Source organism: Drosophila erecta, unplaced genomic scaffold (genome assembly GCF_003286155.1).
Source record: "Drosophila erecta strain 14021-0224.00,06,07 unplaced genomic scaffold, DereRS2 tig00000092-arrow-pilon, whole genome shotgun sequence".
In the NCBI taxonomy this organism is placed as follows: Eukaryota; Metazoa; Arthropoda; class Insecta; order Diptera; family Drosophilidae; genus Drosophila; species Drosophila erecta.
In genome coordinates, this window is record NW_020825207.1 from 7,487,224 (window position 1) to 7,502,094 (window position 14,871).

Sequence of the window (14,871 nt, forward strand, 5' to 3'; positions counted from 1 at the left end):
TTTTTACATATTATTTAGAGCTAAAGCAACGAAAAATAAAATTGAAATCAATGTGAACACATAAACAGAAGAATGTTTGAATCGACATCCGCAGGACGAATGACTCCAATCGTCCTTGTCCTGTGTCTACATTTTTCATGTGCTTTTAATATTGTCAGTAGTCTTCCCCATCGTCGCCTCTAATTTAATCCATTTTTAATTGAAGTCTCTGCCGTCCGCTTTAAAATCAATGTCATTTGATAATGTAAAGTTAAATTAAATCTCCTTGCGGGATGATCCACACTCCTTACGGCCTGGCTGGTCTTTCTTGTTCACACAGAAAAAGCAATTCTTACGCCTTAAATTAAAATTATATTTATATCGCCTGTGCCTCCTCCAAGTGGCTCGTTCATGTGTCGGAATCGGACCTGAAATCGAACCGGACATGTATATTCTGTTTGCAAATACTTGCAGGGTGAGTCAGTAAACAAACTATTACGGATTTTTTGTGTTATTTATTTTTTATTTATAAATAAAATAAAATAAAAATGTAACGATATGGCCTAATGAAATATTTGTGCATATATTTTCAAGAAAACTATGCATAAGTGTGCAATTGAATTCAAATCCAATTTGATGAATATAAGTGCCCTGAAATTGTTTCAGTGCAAGCCTAATTTGATTGAGCTTCCGCGGCGGGGCATACTCACCAATTAAAATAGGACTGCGACCCGTGACAGTTGCGCTCGGTGCCGCACCACTTGGACTGCTGGAGCGCCGGGCACTGTCGTCCGCCCCTTTTGCCGTGCTTTATGACCTTGCGGTAGCGATGCATCTCGCCGACGCCGCAGCTTTTGCTGCAGGCCGTCCACTCGGACCAGTGGCTCACGCGGCAATCACGACGGCGCTGCGCGGAGCTCCGCCTGCGGGTGGCAGCACCACCCACCGCACCACCTTGGGCCTTGCCACCACCACCGGCCGCGAATGGTGTCGGCTTGGAGGCATTCGAATCGCTGGCATCCGCGGCACGCCGATAGCTGCTGGCGATGCTCTGCAGGATTGCATGCTTGTCGTTTTTCGGCACCACACTGACCACCTGGCCAGGTGCTGGCTGCAGGCTGTTGTTGCTGCTGTAGCTGCAAGTGCATAAGGTGAAAGGTCTTGTTGAGTTGGCATCATGCATTTGAAGTAACAGTTACTATACTATACTTGGGTCGCATTACAATGGGTATTCGAATTTTCAATTGCTACCTCAACGCACATAATCTCAAATGTTGCTCCTAATTAGAGTTTCTTAATTAATTTTATGTTTTTTTGCTTAAGTGAGTTTTCTCTGTAAGCTATAGCTCAGCTATATATATAGCTCAGCACCCCTACGATTTGCTCGACTAGAGTAGCTCAACTTGCCGACGCTAAAAGACCGCCACATCACACATACGACCCGTGTGCCTCCTCTCCGCCTCCTGCATTTGCAAAGGTGTGTTCGCTGGCTGCTCACGTTTGTTATTTCAGCACATCAACTGTGGAAAATTTCAATTTAAATTTGCCTTTTGCCAGCCAGCCCTCGACAGACAGAGGGCCCAAAGAGCCCAAAAAGCCCGGAACGCGAAATCGGAGACTCCTATGCCACGGAGAACCCAGTGGGTTATTTTTTGTTTCATTTTTTTTTTTGGTTCTGGAGAACCCACGCGCGAACCACAATCCACCGAAGTTCCCATTTTCCAGACGACGTTTGGCTGTGGCGCTGCCTGGCTTCCTTCCTTCCTGGCTTCCTTCCTGGGCAACTTCCGTGTTTTGTTTCCTGCAGTTTTTCGTTTATTTGCATACACACGCCGCGTGCAAAATCGCGTAAATAATAATAAAAAATCAAAAGGCAGACGAACAGGCACAGAAACTCAACTCTGATGAGCAGCGCTGGGATGGAGGAGGGCAAATAAATTGGCAAAAATATTGAAATACCCAGAGCAGGGCGCCGAGCGCCATGGGCCCAACGAAAATAATAATGAGGAAAATTCTCAAATTGAAATTACATACAGCATTTTCCATACTCAAATTCCCTTTTCTCCGCCGGCTTGGCCCCAAGTTTCTGCCGACTTTTCTTGCTGGGAACATGGAACTTATTAGCGACAATTTGCTTCGATCATGTTCACGGCAATTACCGTTAGATGAGCACATCAAAATGTATTAAGTAAATGTTGTTTGAGGCGCAATTTGCATTTCCGGAGCTCGATAAACTGACTTTGACTCAGCCGTCGGACATGTGACGAGGAAATTGCTATCCGGACCGAAGTGGATTAGTTTTCCCAATCGGAAAGCGACGGCAAATTGATATTAATATCATAATTGGTTTGCTCAAATTGCATATTTAAACTGACAATTGTTTGAACTTTGTCATGCATCAATGTGATTATTTAATATTTGAATTTGCCGAGTGGGGAGCGGTTAATTATATTTGTGCAGTCGGTGGTAACATACAATTATGGTATGCATTCATTTTATTAATACTTTATTGGTTCACAATTTAAAAATTAAAATAGCACACTTCACAACGATTTTTGATTGCATTAATACGTCTTTTAAGGCATTTCGAACTTTAATTGATATGAGTAAACTATTTTATTTCACTAATTTAAGGCGTATACACGTAGTGAATAATTCTATGTAGAAGCACAGTGGTTCGTTTCCTATTTTCCGTCAGAGAATCGTGCAGCAGAAGACCTCTCCCTGGGGCTGGGCGTACACAGTGGCCACCGGAGCCTGGCCACCCACCACAACGGTGGGACGTGGCGGCGGCATCACGACCATGGGTGGTGGAGGCGGTGCTCCGACGATCACAGTTGGTGGCGGAGCAAAGCCGATGCCCACGCCGATGGGCGGAGGACGCGGCGGTCCGCCGATATTGATGCCGACATTAACTCGAGGTGGCGGTGGTCCGTAGGCGATTCCGGGACCCCGTGGAGGTGGTCCTCCGTATCCGCGTCCTGGGGGTGGCATCTCGACCGATGGCTAATTACTGACTGACTGACCAGCACTTTCGGGTCGTTGGGTTCTTGAGTTTGGCACTTATCTACGCTTTTTCCTCGAGTGTGCGCCGGTAATTAACTATCAATTACTGTGATTTTTTGGGGGGCTTCTGTTTTCCCTGATTAGATATGCGATAGGTGGAGCTTACATTCCCAGGCTGATAAGAAAAACACCCGGTTATTGATAAGATTTCTAAGGTATGATATGATTTGTGTGTGTGGGTTCTGATTCACTTGCCTTGGGGAAAGCCCCTGACCTCTGACTTAGGAAATGGTGCATTTACACTGGCAACATCTACGCTTTGGTGGTTCGGTGGGTTTATCTCGTTTTTGGATCGGTGGTGGCGGATTCGTTTCCGGGTTTCCTGGCCCCTGCTGCTGTCCATCAGCCAGGGCCGCACTTACGGAATATCGTTTGCCAAACTTGTCGCTGTTCTGCTCGGATATCTCACCCACGAAAACGGTTCCGATGGGTGTGTCGGGTTGTATAATCTCTTCCGTGACTTCGATAACCTCAGTTACTTGGCCATTGTTTGCGGACTCCACAACCACCTCCCTTTCCACCACTTCTACGAACGGAGGATCATCGATAACCAGATCAGTTAGAATGAAATTGTTGAGTGGTTTCGCTGGCGGCTTGTAAGGTGGAGCTGGCACTGGTGTGACGTCCACTGACTCCACAATCAGCTCCGTTGCTATCTGATTCGGTGGTGGTATTTTGAGTTTCATGGGTGGGCTTGGTGGCGGTGTGGGAGTTGGTGTTACCTCCAGTGATTCCACAACCACCGCCGTTTCCGCTAAGCTGGGTCTGGGCAGGAAGCCCACTTCCATGGGCCTCTGAGGTGGTGGACTACTTGGTGGAGTATTAACTGGTGTAACTTCAATAATCTCTACATAAGCCTCGGCTTCACTCAATCTTTCCACTTCCACTATTGGACTATGTGGTGCCGTATTGTAAGGGGTGACTTCTTCCACCTCCACATAATCATCAGCCACGATTAGGCTCTCCCTGGAAATAAAAGGAAACTGTTCGGGTGGCGGCGATGGTGTTGGTGTCACCTCCAGTGACTCCACGACCAGTTCTTGGACCAAACTTGCACGGGGCATGAAATCAGTTGTCACTATGGATTGCCGTGGAGGATTGGGTACGACTTCTACCTCTTCGACAATGGTTTCAACTACTCCGCCTTGGGGTGCATATCCATTCTGTATTGGCGGCAGCGCAGATTCTTCGATTTCAATATCCTCTACAGAAGCTTCTACAAAACCTGTTTGAGGAACAATGCCGATTTGCTGGGGCGGCTGATAGGGAGGAGTAACTTGTTGGACTTCTATATTCTCCACGATCGATTCTACGAATCCCGAACGAGGCGGATAGCTAAGTGGAAGTGGTGGTCGCATTGGTGGTTCAACCTCCTCAGTGACTTCTATGCGTTCCACTACCGACTCCACAAATCCAGTTTGTGGTGGAGCCAGAGCTGGTGAGTCCACTATTTCGGTGACTTCTATGTTTTCCACCAAGGAACCTACTCGACCGCTCTGAGTGCCCCAATTACTTGGAACTGCCGGCTTTGGAGGATCTACCTCTTGAGTGACTTCGATGCTTTCTACAATGGACTCCACGAATCCAGATCGTGGTAGACTTTCGACTTGCACTGGTGGTCTTAAGGTGGGAACCACTTCCGTAGTTACTTCTATGTTTTCTATTATTGATTCCACATTGCCTGCCTGGGGTGCAAAGTCGTTTACAGGCAGTAGAAATGGGGGATCTTCGTTTTCTGTGACTTGCAAGCTTTCTACCACAGACTCCACAAAGCCTGCAGGAACAACGCTTTCAACGGATATTTGCGGCACAGGTTCAGAAGGTGTGACTTCTATATTTTCAACAATTGATTCCACACAGACTGGCTCAGGGTCAAAGCCATCAACTGGCAGCAGAAACGGAGAATCATCCACAACTGTCGAGACTTCAATGTTCTCATCAGTGTCAAAACCATTGGGTGGCAGAAGGAATGGAGAGTCAGCTTCTATGTTTTCCACAATCGATTCCACTGCAGCATTTCCGGGAGTGTAGCCACTCTGAACAGGTGCATCATATTTTACCACTTCGATATCTTCCACAAGCGATTCAACCAAGCCTGACCGACGATAATTACTCCTCGGAGCTGGAGCCTGTGTGGTATTAGATGCTGCACCAACTTCTATGTTCTCCACAATTCTGGCCACAAATCCCGGCTGCGGAACAAACTCCGGCTCTTGTTGAATCTGTGCGGGAACGATGACCTCGACAGTCTCCACAATAGTCTCTGTTGGCCTTAGATTGACTCTGGGAATATAACCTGTGGGCGGCAGTGGAGGCTCCACCGACGCCACAAACACGTCTGTTTGTACCACTTCTTCGATGGGCGAAAGTGGAGGCTGCTGAGCCACTGGAAGGAATCCTGTCTGCACTTGAAGCTGAGGTGGTGCGTAGGGTGGTGGGTTCAATTGATCAATTATAATCTCCTCCTCCACCACTCTTGTGTGCTTTTGGGTTTCCCTGATAGACTCCTTCGTCTGCGATTCCCAAACCACGGTGGTGAATTCATCGGAAGCTGAAGTTGTACCCATAGTCTCCTCTGCAACCACAACGTCGTTCTCCTGGGAGAGATCTAGATCAGTAGAGGGATTGGGTGAGGGCTGGTTCCAAATGGCCTGGGGTTCCCACACCACATTGAAACCCACTTCTTCAGTGGGCGTGAGGAATGGTGGTGAGGTTTGCGGCAGCGGCGGTGGCGGAGAAGTCCTCTGCTTGTGGTGGTGGTGGTGCTTCCTGGATCTTGGTTCGTTCTCCACAAGAATCACTTCCTCTGTCGCCACAACTTCCACATTCTCCTGCCTTTCGTGGTGATGGTGGTGCCTGTGATGGTGATGATGGTGACGCTGCTTCGGCGCTGCAGATCCATCGATATTGACGATCTCGATGGTCTCCTGGACGGAGCCACTGCTGGTGGCTATTGTTTCTATCGTTTCATTCACACTCCGCTCCTCCACAATTGTCGTTTTCATTTTGCCAATCTCCGTCGTCGTGGTGTCCATTAACTGAAACCCAAAATGCTTTGTTCGGCCCATTTATACTCGGTGTTTATGTCATGGGAAATGTATTTTCATGCGTTAAATCCTTGCACAGATAAGATAGTTACTATATCTAAGCAATGTGGCAACTATTTGTCTTCGACCCCGCCGTCTGTGGTTCCGTCTCTGGAAATTATTAAGGTTTATGTTTGCTCGCACTTTGTCTGCGAATTCCACATGCTCACTGGTCGAATTCTTCCGCTGGCCACATTCCCGATTCTGATTCTTCCGCCGCTGATTGTGGGCGGCGCTACCTGCGATTACGGTGAAGGTGGCTGGTGGGATTCCGGACATGTTGCTGGCACTTAACTCTTTGCTCGATTGCCGGCAATTCCTCTACTTTTATAGGCCACCCGCGACATGGCATTCGATAAGATAGTAATTACTTGGAAACTGGTCCGAATATTCCGCACATTTGGCAGACCCAACTGATATCCGCCGGGGTCTCCGGCCTTTGTTTCCAGCCCTGTCAGAGTGCCAGGAAAGTAGGGCCAGTCGACTACGCCCACTCGCTGGCTCTTGGCACTCGAACACGTCCCGGGCTGGTGGGGATTGCCATTAAATATGCAGGTTACCAGTGCCAATGGTGCCAAAATCCACTCCAGCAGCTTTGGCCGAAAGTGGCACGAAAATAGACAGCGGGCGCTGAAGGGGATGAGGATGTGGATGTGGATGTGGATGCGGATGAGACTGGAACTGTTAGCAGGGATTAGTTGTAGTTTCTCTCCGTCCGGAGTTTGGGGAGTCGGAGATCCCAGAAATTGGGCGGCTTTTTAAAGATGCAGCATTACCCAGGTACGTGCCACTCGGGCGACGCTCCCTCGGCTCTTTTGGTCTTTAGTACTGGGCCACACACCCGACGCCTCCAAAGTGGTGTAATGTGCTTTGAAGTGTGCCAGAAAGCTGTTTTCCTTGCCTTTCCTCGCCCTCCTTCCCCCGCCAGCCACCCACTCGCTTGTTTTTCCAGCAGCTCGGGGCTTGGCACGTTGCTTTAAATATGTGAATGCATATGTACGCAGAGAGTGTTGAAAGTAGTTGGTCTTGAGTTAGGGGAAAGCACTCTACGCATATGTTAAATAGGGCCAATTGAAGCGCTTTCTGCACTCCAAAACAGATTACGTATACGAAACGTGCCATTAAAGGCTTACTCCTGGCCTGAAACAGTTAAAGCTGCCGAATGGCAACGACTTCTGCATTTTGGGCAAGCGTACTGAGCACGAAACTCGGCGGTATCTATTTATTAATCATCTGTTTTTGTCAATCGGTAATTATAAGATAACCAATTCTGTTTTGTTTATAGTGGGCTTCACACAATGACTCTGTTTTACCTATTTAAAGGCTTATCATTCGACCTAGAGACTTGAGACATTTCATAGAAATACTTATAAAAAACAATTCATTTCAGAAACACTACGTATACCTGTAACATTTTATTCTGCTTATTCAAATTAAATGTATAGAAATACTCTCGGCGCTTACATTTTAGTTCTACTTAACATTTGGTAAATTGTCAATTAAAATCTGTAAAACTGGAAATCCTTTTGACTCGGAGTTGCCTGCAGAGCGAGAATGTTGCAAAATGCGAATGCAATTTGAAAAAGTTTGCAACCCAACCAGAGCTTATTTGGTTGACTTTTATTAGAGTTACTTTGTGGGATATTTACGCTATTAAAAGTTTATCTTTGCTAAATTACATTTCTACAACATGCTCTTCATTTCCCTTTGATTTTTTCTGATTTTTCAGAGCTCTTAGCATAGCTTATGGCGCATTTGGAGCACTTACATGGGATTCATTTTGGCCAACAGCTGGGACCGGATGCGCTGCCTCTCGTCGTCGTTCTGCTGCAGCTGCTGCTGCTCCGTTTGCCGCTCCCGTTCGATGCTGGCGGACAACTCGTTGTTCATCTCCACGTGATTGTGCTCCGCGTCCAGGTGGGTCTGGGTCTGGACCGTCTCGTACTTGCGATCGTCCTCGGCAATGTTGAACACCTCGCTCAGCTCGTACTCCTTCAGCTGCAAATACAAGTGGGATGCCAAAGGGGCGGCATGTTAGTCGCCGAGTCCATACACATGTGCGGCATATTAATTTACGGGGATTATGTGCCCGGCATCAGCAACTCCGTGTACAGGATGCGGAATGCCGTGCAGCCAAGGACCGGGAGTACAGGTGCTCTTAACGCGCTGCTAATTTCAATTTGTGGCAAATATTGACACAGCCACAGGGGGCAGCAGCGGTATGAAATGGCCACGAACGCCAATGGAATCTAAGGGTATTAAACGCCAGTCTAGATTTAAGCGAAAGGATATCCTTCTTGAGTCACAGAAGATTCAATATATCAAGGACGAAAAATTGAACCAAAAAATTACATTTTAATATTCATTTTTTAAGATAAAAAATATTAGTATTTTAATTAAATAAAGAAGAGCAATATCCCTACCAAAACTATTCAGGATAAGCAAGGACCCTTACACCAATACTCCCCACATCCCAGTGACACTTCGAGGGTATGAAAAACTTTGTTTGGTGCGCTGTCGCGCATTTTAATTTATTTGTTTGGGCCGCTGTCATTTTCTATACACAATACGCATTGTTATTGTAGACCCCTCCGCTTTTTGCTGGCTTATCTTGGTCTACCTTTTGGTACCTACATTCTGCAAATGCGTCGACAGCGGCGCCAGAAGCCACAATGAAAAAATTCAAAAAGGAAATCTAAGGCACTACAAAAAAAACCAAATGAAAAAATCCAGAAAAAAGAAAACAATGGCGTGGAGAGACGCGTGTTGCTTTAGTGGCATTAAAATACACAATAATCCAGCACACACAAAAAAGCTAGAACACGGCGGGAAGGGGAAAGGGGGAAGGGGGAGGGGGGCTGGAAAAACTGTGAAATTCCTTGTGGATTACCCAGACGGCGAGTGAAAACCCTCAGCATTCCCGGCTGCCGAGATTACGTGCCTTTTGCCATTCACTAAATGACACACAAATATTCCAGCAATTCGGTGTAGGGCCTCAGAATTTAAGAATTTAATGCCCAACTACCAACTACCCTCGGCTGTTGGGCGATTCGGAGGAAGCAAATCAACACATAATTACACTAGGACCTGGCACATGTGCTGGCCATAAAATAACGCATCTAAGTAAATAACTTTCCATTCCGTTGGCCATAAACAAAAGTCGGCAGCCTTGGGCGTTTTGGACACTAATAAAATGACAGACTTTTGGTTTAACCAATGCGAAAATTCTTTGCCCTGCGGATGCAGTTTCACAGCCCTAACTCGATTTTATAATAATTTTTGGCTTTTTCCATAGAGTTGCCAGACAATAAAATAATTGTAAGTAAAATTGGTAAAAGGTAATGTAACTCAAAGCTAATAAATCACTGAGTAAATCTTGGCTCTTTATTTTCTTATTCCGACATGTGGCAATAAAATCAAAGGCCAAACGCCGCCGTGCAGCTAATGTACCCTGCCCAAACCGCCCACCAAAGGAGTAGAAGCTCGAACACGCCCACTCCGAAAAGCCTAGAAAATAAAACTAAAATTAGTAGTGTCAAAAAGGCGTTACAATAATACGAGCTGCATGGCGCAAGCAGCAGCAACAAATAAAGAATAATGACCGCACGTACAGTGGCCAGCCACGCCCACACGCCCAAACGCCCACACGCCCATGTCCACGTAGCAATTGCCCCTTCTATATAAACCTATCTGTATATAAAGTGCCCCTGCGAAATAAACTATGCAAACGTAGTCGAAACATCTGGCGATGGTGGAGAGAGAGAGGGGGGGGGGGGGGGGGGGGGGGGAAAGGTGGGGAAGGGGGCGGTGGAGCAGTGGACGTGGAGCCCGAGGCATAAATTTTATGTGCGCTGCCATGGGCCACACATAAAAGCAATTTTGATGAGCGACCCAAGGCATTGTAGCCGTAAGTGCGCCACTTTCTGGATGCCTTGGATGCCTTGGATGTCTTGGATGTCCAGCAATATAATTACAATGCTCCAATAGCCAACCGTCTTGCTTATAGGGTAGCAGGGTAGCCAGTATGCCCACTCCGCTCTGTTGGGGCGTTTTTAGTGCCGTCGAGGGTTCTTTGTTGCAGTGCCGTTTTGGCTGAGGTCCTGGCTTTGTCCTTTGTGTGTGGCGGGCCTAATGGATTGGCATTTATTAAGGAGTGCAGAATAATGTTTATTGCAGCGCTTGAAAACAATGGCACAAACGGCTGTGCCTCCATAAGGATAATGCAGGACATGTTTCGGCGCGGTAAGTGAAATCATGTTCTCAAGGGTTCTGCTGGGCAGTATGGGAATTCAATCAGCTTCGGATATTTTCCCCTGTGCTTAGAATAATGGAAGCAAGTTTATTTTGATTGCCAGTGCTTTAACTAATTTTCAAGTTGCACATATTTCTAATTCGAGCTGTAATGGAACTGATGCTCGTTATAAAACTTAGCTTATGGCGCTATTAATTTACCGTAATTAGCATAGCTGCAAATTTCATTTAATAGCTTCCTTTGGAAAAAATGAACTGTAAAATACTATTGAAATGCTAATAAATTTCAAAAACGATTATTTGTGTAACCCTATTTCCTGAGACCATCAATTTAAATTCCATAAAATTTTCAAAATATTTACTTATTTCATGGAATTTGGCATCATTTCCATAACTGTCACATTTAAGCCCATGAATAATAATTCGACATCCATTGAAACTAATTGTAGAATGTACATATTTAATAGCCCCCAAATGTGCGCTATAAAATTAATTTCTATGCCCGTGACTGTCAAACTGCTTTAATCTGTTTACATTTCCTCTTAGCACATTTCTGCATGCCCGCGGTATTCTGGCCCAAATAATTATAAGGTAATTATCATTATTTCCTGTATTTTTTCGTGGCCATTTCGTATTTCGTGCGTTCCGTTTTTTCCTCGATCCAAGCTGCGAACTCAACTGATTTATAAAGCGCATTAACACGCAGCCAAGGGAATACGCCCTTTGCACGCACACCAACTCGCACACACTTACACAGATACAGACACACACAGACACACACAGACAACCATTACACATGTTTGCATGGCGAGAAAAGTGGCCGCTTGTTTATGTGTGTGCGTTTGTGCGAGTGTGGCAGACGCTGTTGACGCCATTGTAATGCTAATGGCTCATTAGCACTTTGATTTTTTCGCACTGTATTTTTTTGTTTTTGGAAAAAGTCATTAGGGTTTCCCGAGTGGTGCGAATTGTTGGGAAAAAAGGCATTTCGACTGCTAATTTGCTGTTAATTAACTTGTTTAACCTTTTCCATTTGCAGCGGCCCGGGGATCGTTTGCCACCGTCAACCGTCCACTCACCTTGATAAACTGGAACGTGGCGATGGGCGGCAGTCGCTTGCTCTTCGGATAATAAAAGCTGCCCGCAGGATGTCCAGGATAACGCGAGGTGATCCGATAGATGACGCCCTGAGGTGCCGTTGGCCAGTTGGGCGCCGTGAAGGTGAAGCCATTATCCGTGCCCGCATCCAAGGGATCCAGCTCAACGGTCACCGTATCGATCCAGGAGCCGCCCACACAGAGCTGAAATACGAGGGCATTTCAAGGAGGTCAGGTTTCGTTAAATCCCTAAGCGACTATGCTTAAAATCATAACTTTAGAATTGTAAGCCACAAAGGAAAGTGCTATGAAAAAGGCCTTGGGCCAATATTACATGCAAATTGTAATTGATTTAAATATTGTATGGCGAGACAAACAGCAAGAAGGTGAGCTAATTATGTTATCGAATAACTCAATAAATTAAGAAACAACTCGATTGTTGGAATAAATTATCGCTTTGAAAATATTGAGATCTAAAAGTTAGTTATCAAAAGTTGGTATGGGTTGTGGCATAATAGCTCCGTGCAAAAAGCGAGCAGAAAATTGAATGGGTGTGATTTTCCGTGATTTTGTGGCTCGTGCCTCTCACCTCGAACGAATCCACGCCGATGAACCAGTCCGGCGAGGGAACAATGCGTGTCATTAGCGAGACCAGACTGTGATTGCTGTCGACAAACACTTTTGCCTCACTGCGTCCGGCGCCCATCGGAATCGCCGGCATGCTGAACTCGTCGAACACGCTGCGCTCGGTGGCGCCACCACTGCCACCAGTGGGTGTGGATGCGGCCGTGGATGCGGCTGTGGTGTTGAAACTAGCGGCGCCGCTGGTGATCCCACCTGATGGGGATTTGCCCGTCTGCATCTGCAACTGCATCTGGACCTGCTGCTGCTCGCCGGCATTGCTGTCCAGCAGATCCGTTCGGCCCGATTCCGCAAACTGTTTGACAGCCGCCGTCGCCGGTTGTCCGATGTGGTACAGCGCATAGTTGGCATTGTGGGTGCGACCTGCGGGCGAAAAAGAACCGAAACGGAGAACGGAGAACGGAGCTCATCAGTGGCGAGTCATTAAAATTTAATGAGCTTTCGAAGCCAAACGAAAGAAATGCTGAAAATTTGCAAATATTTGCAATTTAGCAGCTGGTTGTCAATCGGCATTCTCTGCGTTGAAGATTCGCCGAGTGCTTTTCAACTGTTTGAAATGGTGTCAACTTAAGTGGCAGATTACGTATACGCCACGGCTGCGCGTCGAATTAAAGCGACACTTTTTCAGCCAAAGTGCTGCACGTTAAATGGTTGCCATGGGAAATGCTTGCTGCGGTGTGGGAAATTGGGAAAATACTTAATGGGTTGTAAAAGTATGGTGAAAAGGCGACGAGGAAAATAACAAATAGCTGATGGGAAGTAAGGAAGTTGAGTACATTCAAGGTAGATATAAAATATATAAGCAGCTATACTGATATATTTTAAATAATAAATTATTATATATTTGCCCTTAGCTACAATACTACTTTCTGCTCTCCAGCTATATGCTTTAAAGTCCGTTTTTATTAAAAACTTAATCATGAAAGCACTCAGTTCTTTGATTAGCACCTGGATAAAGTTTGCTCTCCTCTCTTTCGCCCGCAAACTTCCGCCCTATATTTATTCCTTTTCCTTTCGCCCAGACCGCAAGTAATTTAAAACTGCTGCGCTCCAGTTCGCGCTGGGCCTCAAAGTCATCTGGGTGTCACATGAACATCCCACCCAACAGGCGCCCCACCCATAGAGCACCATGGAGCCACTAAGGAGCACCACCAGGCTAGAGTCTAGGGTCTAGGGTCTTTGATGTTGGGCTGCGGTTTTTTGTTTGCATGGTCCTCCGTGGCGGATCTGAGGAACTCGGCCTCATCGAGTAACCTCAACAGCATCGCAACGGCCCTGTGTCGGCTCTTATTTGTCTTCAATTAACATTGCAACATGCCACTTGTGCCACTTTTTCCCCTTTGTCTGCCTTCATCTGCCATTTCATTTTGAGTTCTTTTTCTTTTGCGCTTTTATATTTCTCTGTCCTTTCCGCTCTTGCTGGGCTGGCGACTTATTTATTAGTTTTCCCCACTCTCTGCGGACGCATTTTTAATTTACAAGTTTTGCTGCGAGTGTAAGACGACGGACTTCTTTGACAACAGGCCGTGACGATGATGGCGACGACGACTAATGAATGACTAAACTACAAAGCATATTTCTGCCTTTTCAACTTTGCCGCTGGCTTTCATCACAGCCGTTTCCATTTTTTCACCCTCATTTCTGGAAACTATGTCAAATGAAATATTATTTATTCGCTGGCGTAGTTTCCTCCACCTGGGTGGCACTCTGGGTAATTGACAAGTTCTGTAGCAAGCTCTCGGGTCACTGCTGTCAAATGGATTGGGGAAAAAGTGGCCAAAATGGTGCGAGGGCGTCTGCAGGCGAATTTCTGAAAAGTTTCTGGCCATTTTAGCAGATTTTCCTGCATGGCGACGAGCGGAGAAATCGAACTAATAAATTGACTCTGGGAAACTGTGTCAAATACGCCAAGCAAGTTTCCATGTTTAGCTGCAAACAACGTTTTCCATGCATTTGCATACATAGAACCAAAATCAATAAGAGAATAATTAGGAAAACAGAAGACACTCTGTAAATGTATATATTGGTAGTAACTCCAAATTAACTTAAGTTGCTCACATAAAGTGCTTGTTGAGCACAAAAAATGTAACGAAACATAGGTATATTTTAAGTTTTAGAAGTTTTCTATTGACACTACCACTGTAAACTGACAAGAGTCTAGAAAATCATTAGTATTTGCCATTTCTACACACCAATAAAGGTCAGCAGAGCACAGCTGTTCACCTTCAGCAGCTTTCGCTTTCCCAGACTTTCCCAGAATCCGCAAAATAGAATGGCACATGTACCTACATACATGTATGCATAAAGCGAACGCAGCGGTCAATCAATTACAGAATGGCCACAGAATCAGCATAATAAATTTGCAATTAAATGCTTAAATTGTGCAAATGGCTTCCCGATATGGTGACGCGGTTTGAGTTCCCATGCCCCATGCTGCATATCGTATATCCGGGGGCGGCACTTTGCCGAGGTGGCCAAATGAATGGGCGCTGTAAAAACAACCATTTCTGGGTTATTGCGATGAATGGCGGGGGCGTAATTAATGCTTAATTATGCACATTAAAAGCCAAAAACAGCCACCAAGCTGCCGGAAATTACTGCCAAGCAGGACTCACGGCACCGCACGTAATATAAATGCATGCCACGTATGCCCCATAAATTTCAGTTAGCATTCGAATGAAAAGACATTGCGCATACGCCCCGTTGGCCCCCGCAACTTAGGAGAATATTTGGCCCGCTCGGTTCTCTAT

At 46.0% G+C, this 14,871-nt stretch overlaps 3 protein-coding genes across 3 annotated transcripts in view; all 3 read right to left on the bottom strand.

Moving 5' to 3' along the window:
- Positions 1 to 169: 169 nt before the first annotated feature.
- LOC6549081 overlaps positions 170 to 14,871 on the bottom strand; it is a 42,335-nt gene continuing 27,633 nt past the window's right edge. The window contains exons 2-6 of the mRNA XM_001975564.3: positions 12,069 to 12,484; positions 11,462 to 11,683; positions 7,900 to 8,129; positions 690 to 1,115; positions 170 to 407 (exon numbers count right to left, since the gene is read on the bottom strand). Coding sequence (XP_001975600.1) covers positions 389 to 407; positions 690 to 1,115; positions 7,900 to 8,129; positions 11,462 to 11,683; positions 12,069 to 12,484 — 1,313 coding nt within the window. The 3' untranslated portion in view covers positions 170 to 388. The remainder of the gene's footprint in view (positions 408 to 689; positions 1,116 to 7,899; positions 8,130 to 11,461; positions 11,684 to 12,068; positions 12,485 to 14,871) is intronic.
- LOC26526018 (neural Wiskott-Aldrich syndrome protein) lies at positions 2,469 to 3,079 on the bottom strand. The gene has a single exon (XM_015157238.2). The coding sequence runs from the start codon at positions 2,971 to 2,973 to the stop codon at positions 2,674 to 2,676; it is 300 nt and encodes a 99-aa protein (XP_015012724.1). The 5' UTR covers positions 2,974 to 3,079; the 3' UTR covers positions 2,469 to 2,673.
- Positions 3,112 to 6,436, bottom strand: LOC26526192 (proline-rich protein 36). Its single transcript, XM_026980823.1, has one exon. It carries the CDS (start codon positions 6,111 to 6,113, stop codon positions 3,267 to 3,269), a length of 2,847 nt encoding a protein of 948 aa, XP_026836624.1. The 5' UTR covers positions 6,114 to 6,436; the 3' UTR covers positions 3,112 to 3,266.

Coding starts and splice junctions, on each gene's coding strand:
- LOC26526192 (XM_026980823.1), bottom strand. CDS start 6,113: ATGGGCCGAACAAAGCATTTTGGGTTTCAGTTAATGGACACCACGACG.
- LOC26526018 (XM_015157238.2), bottom strand. CDS start 2,973: ATGCCACCCCCAGGACGCGGATACGGAGGACCACCTCCACGGGGTCCC.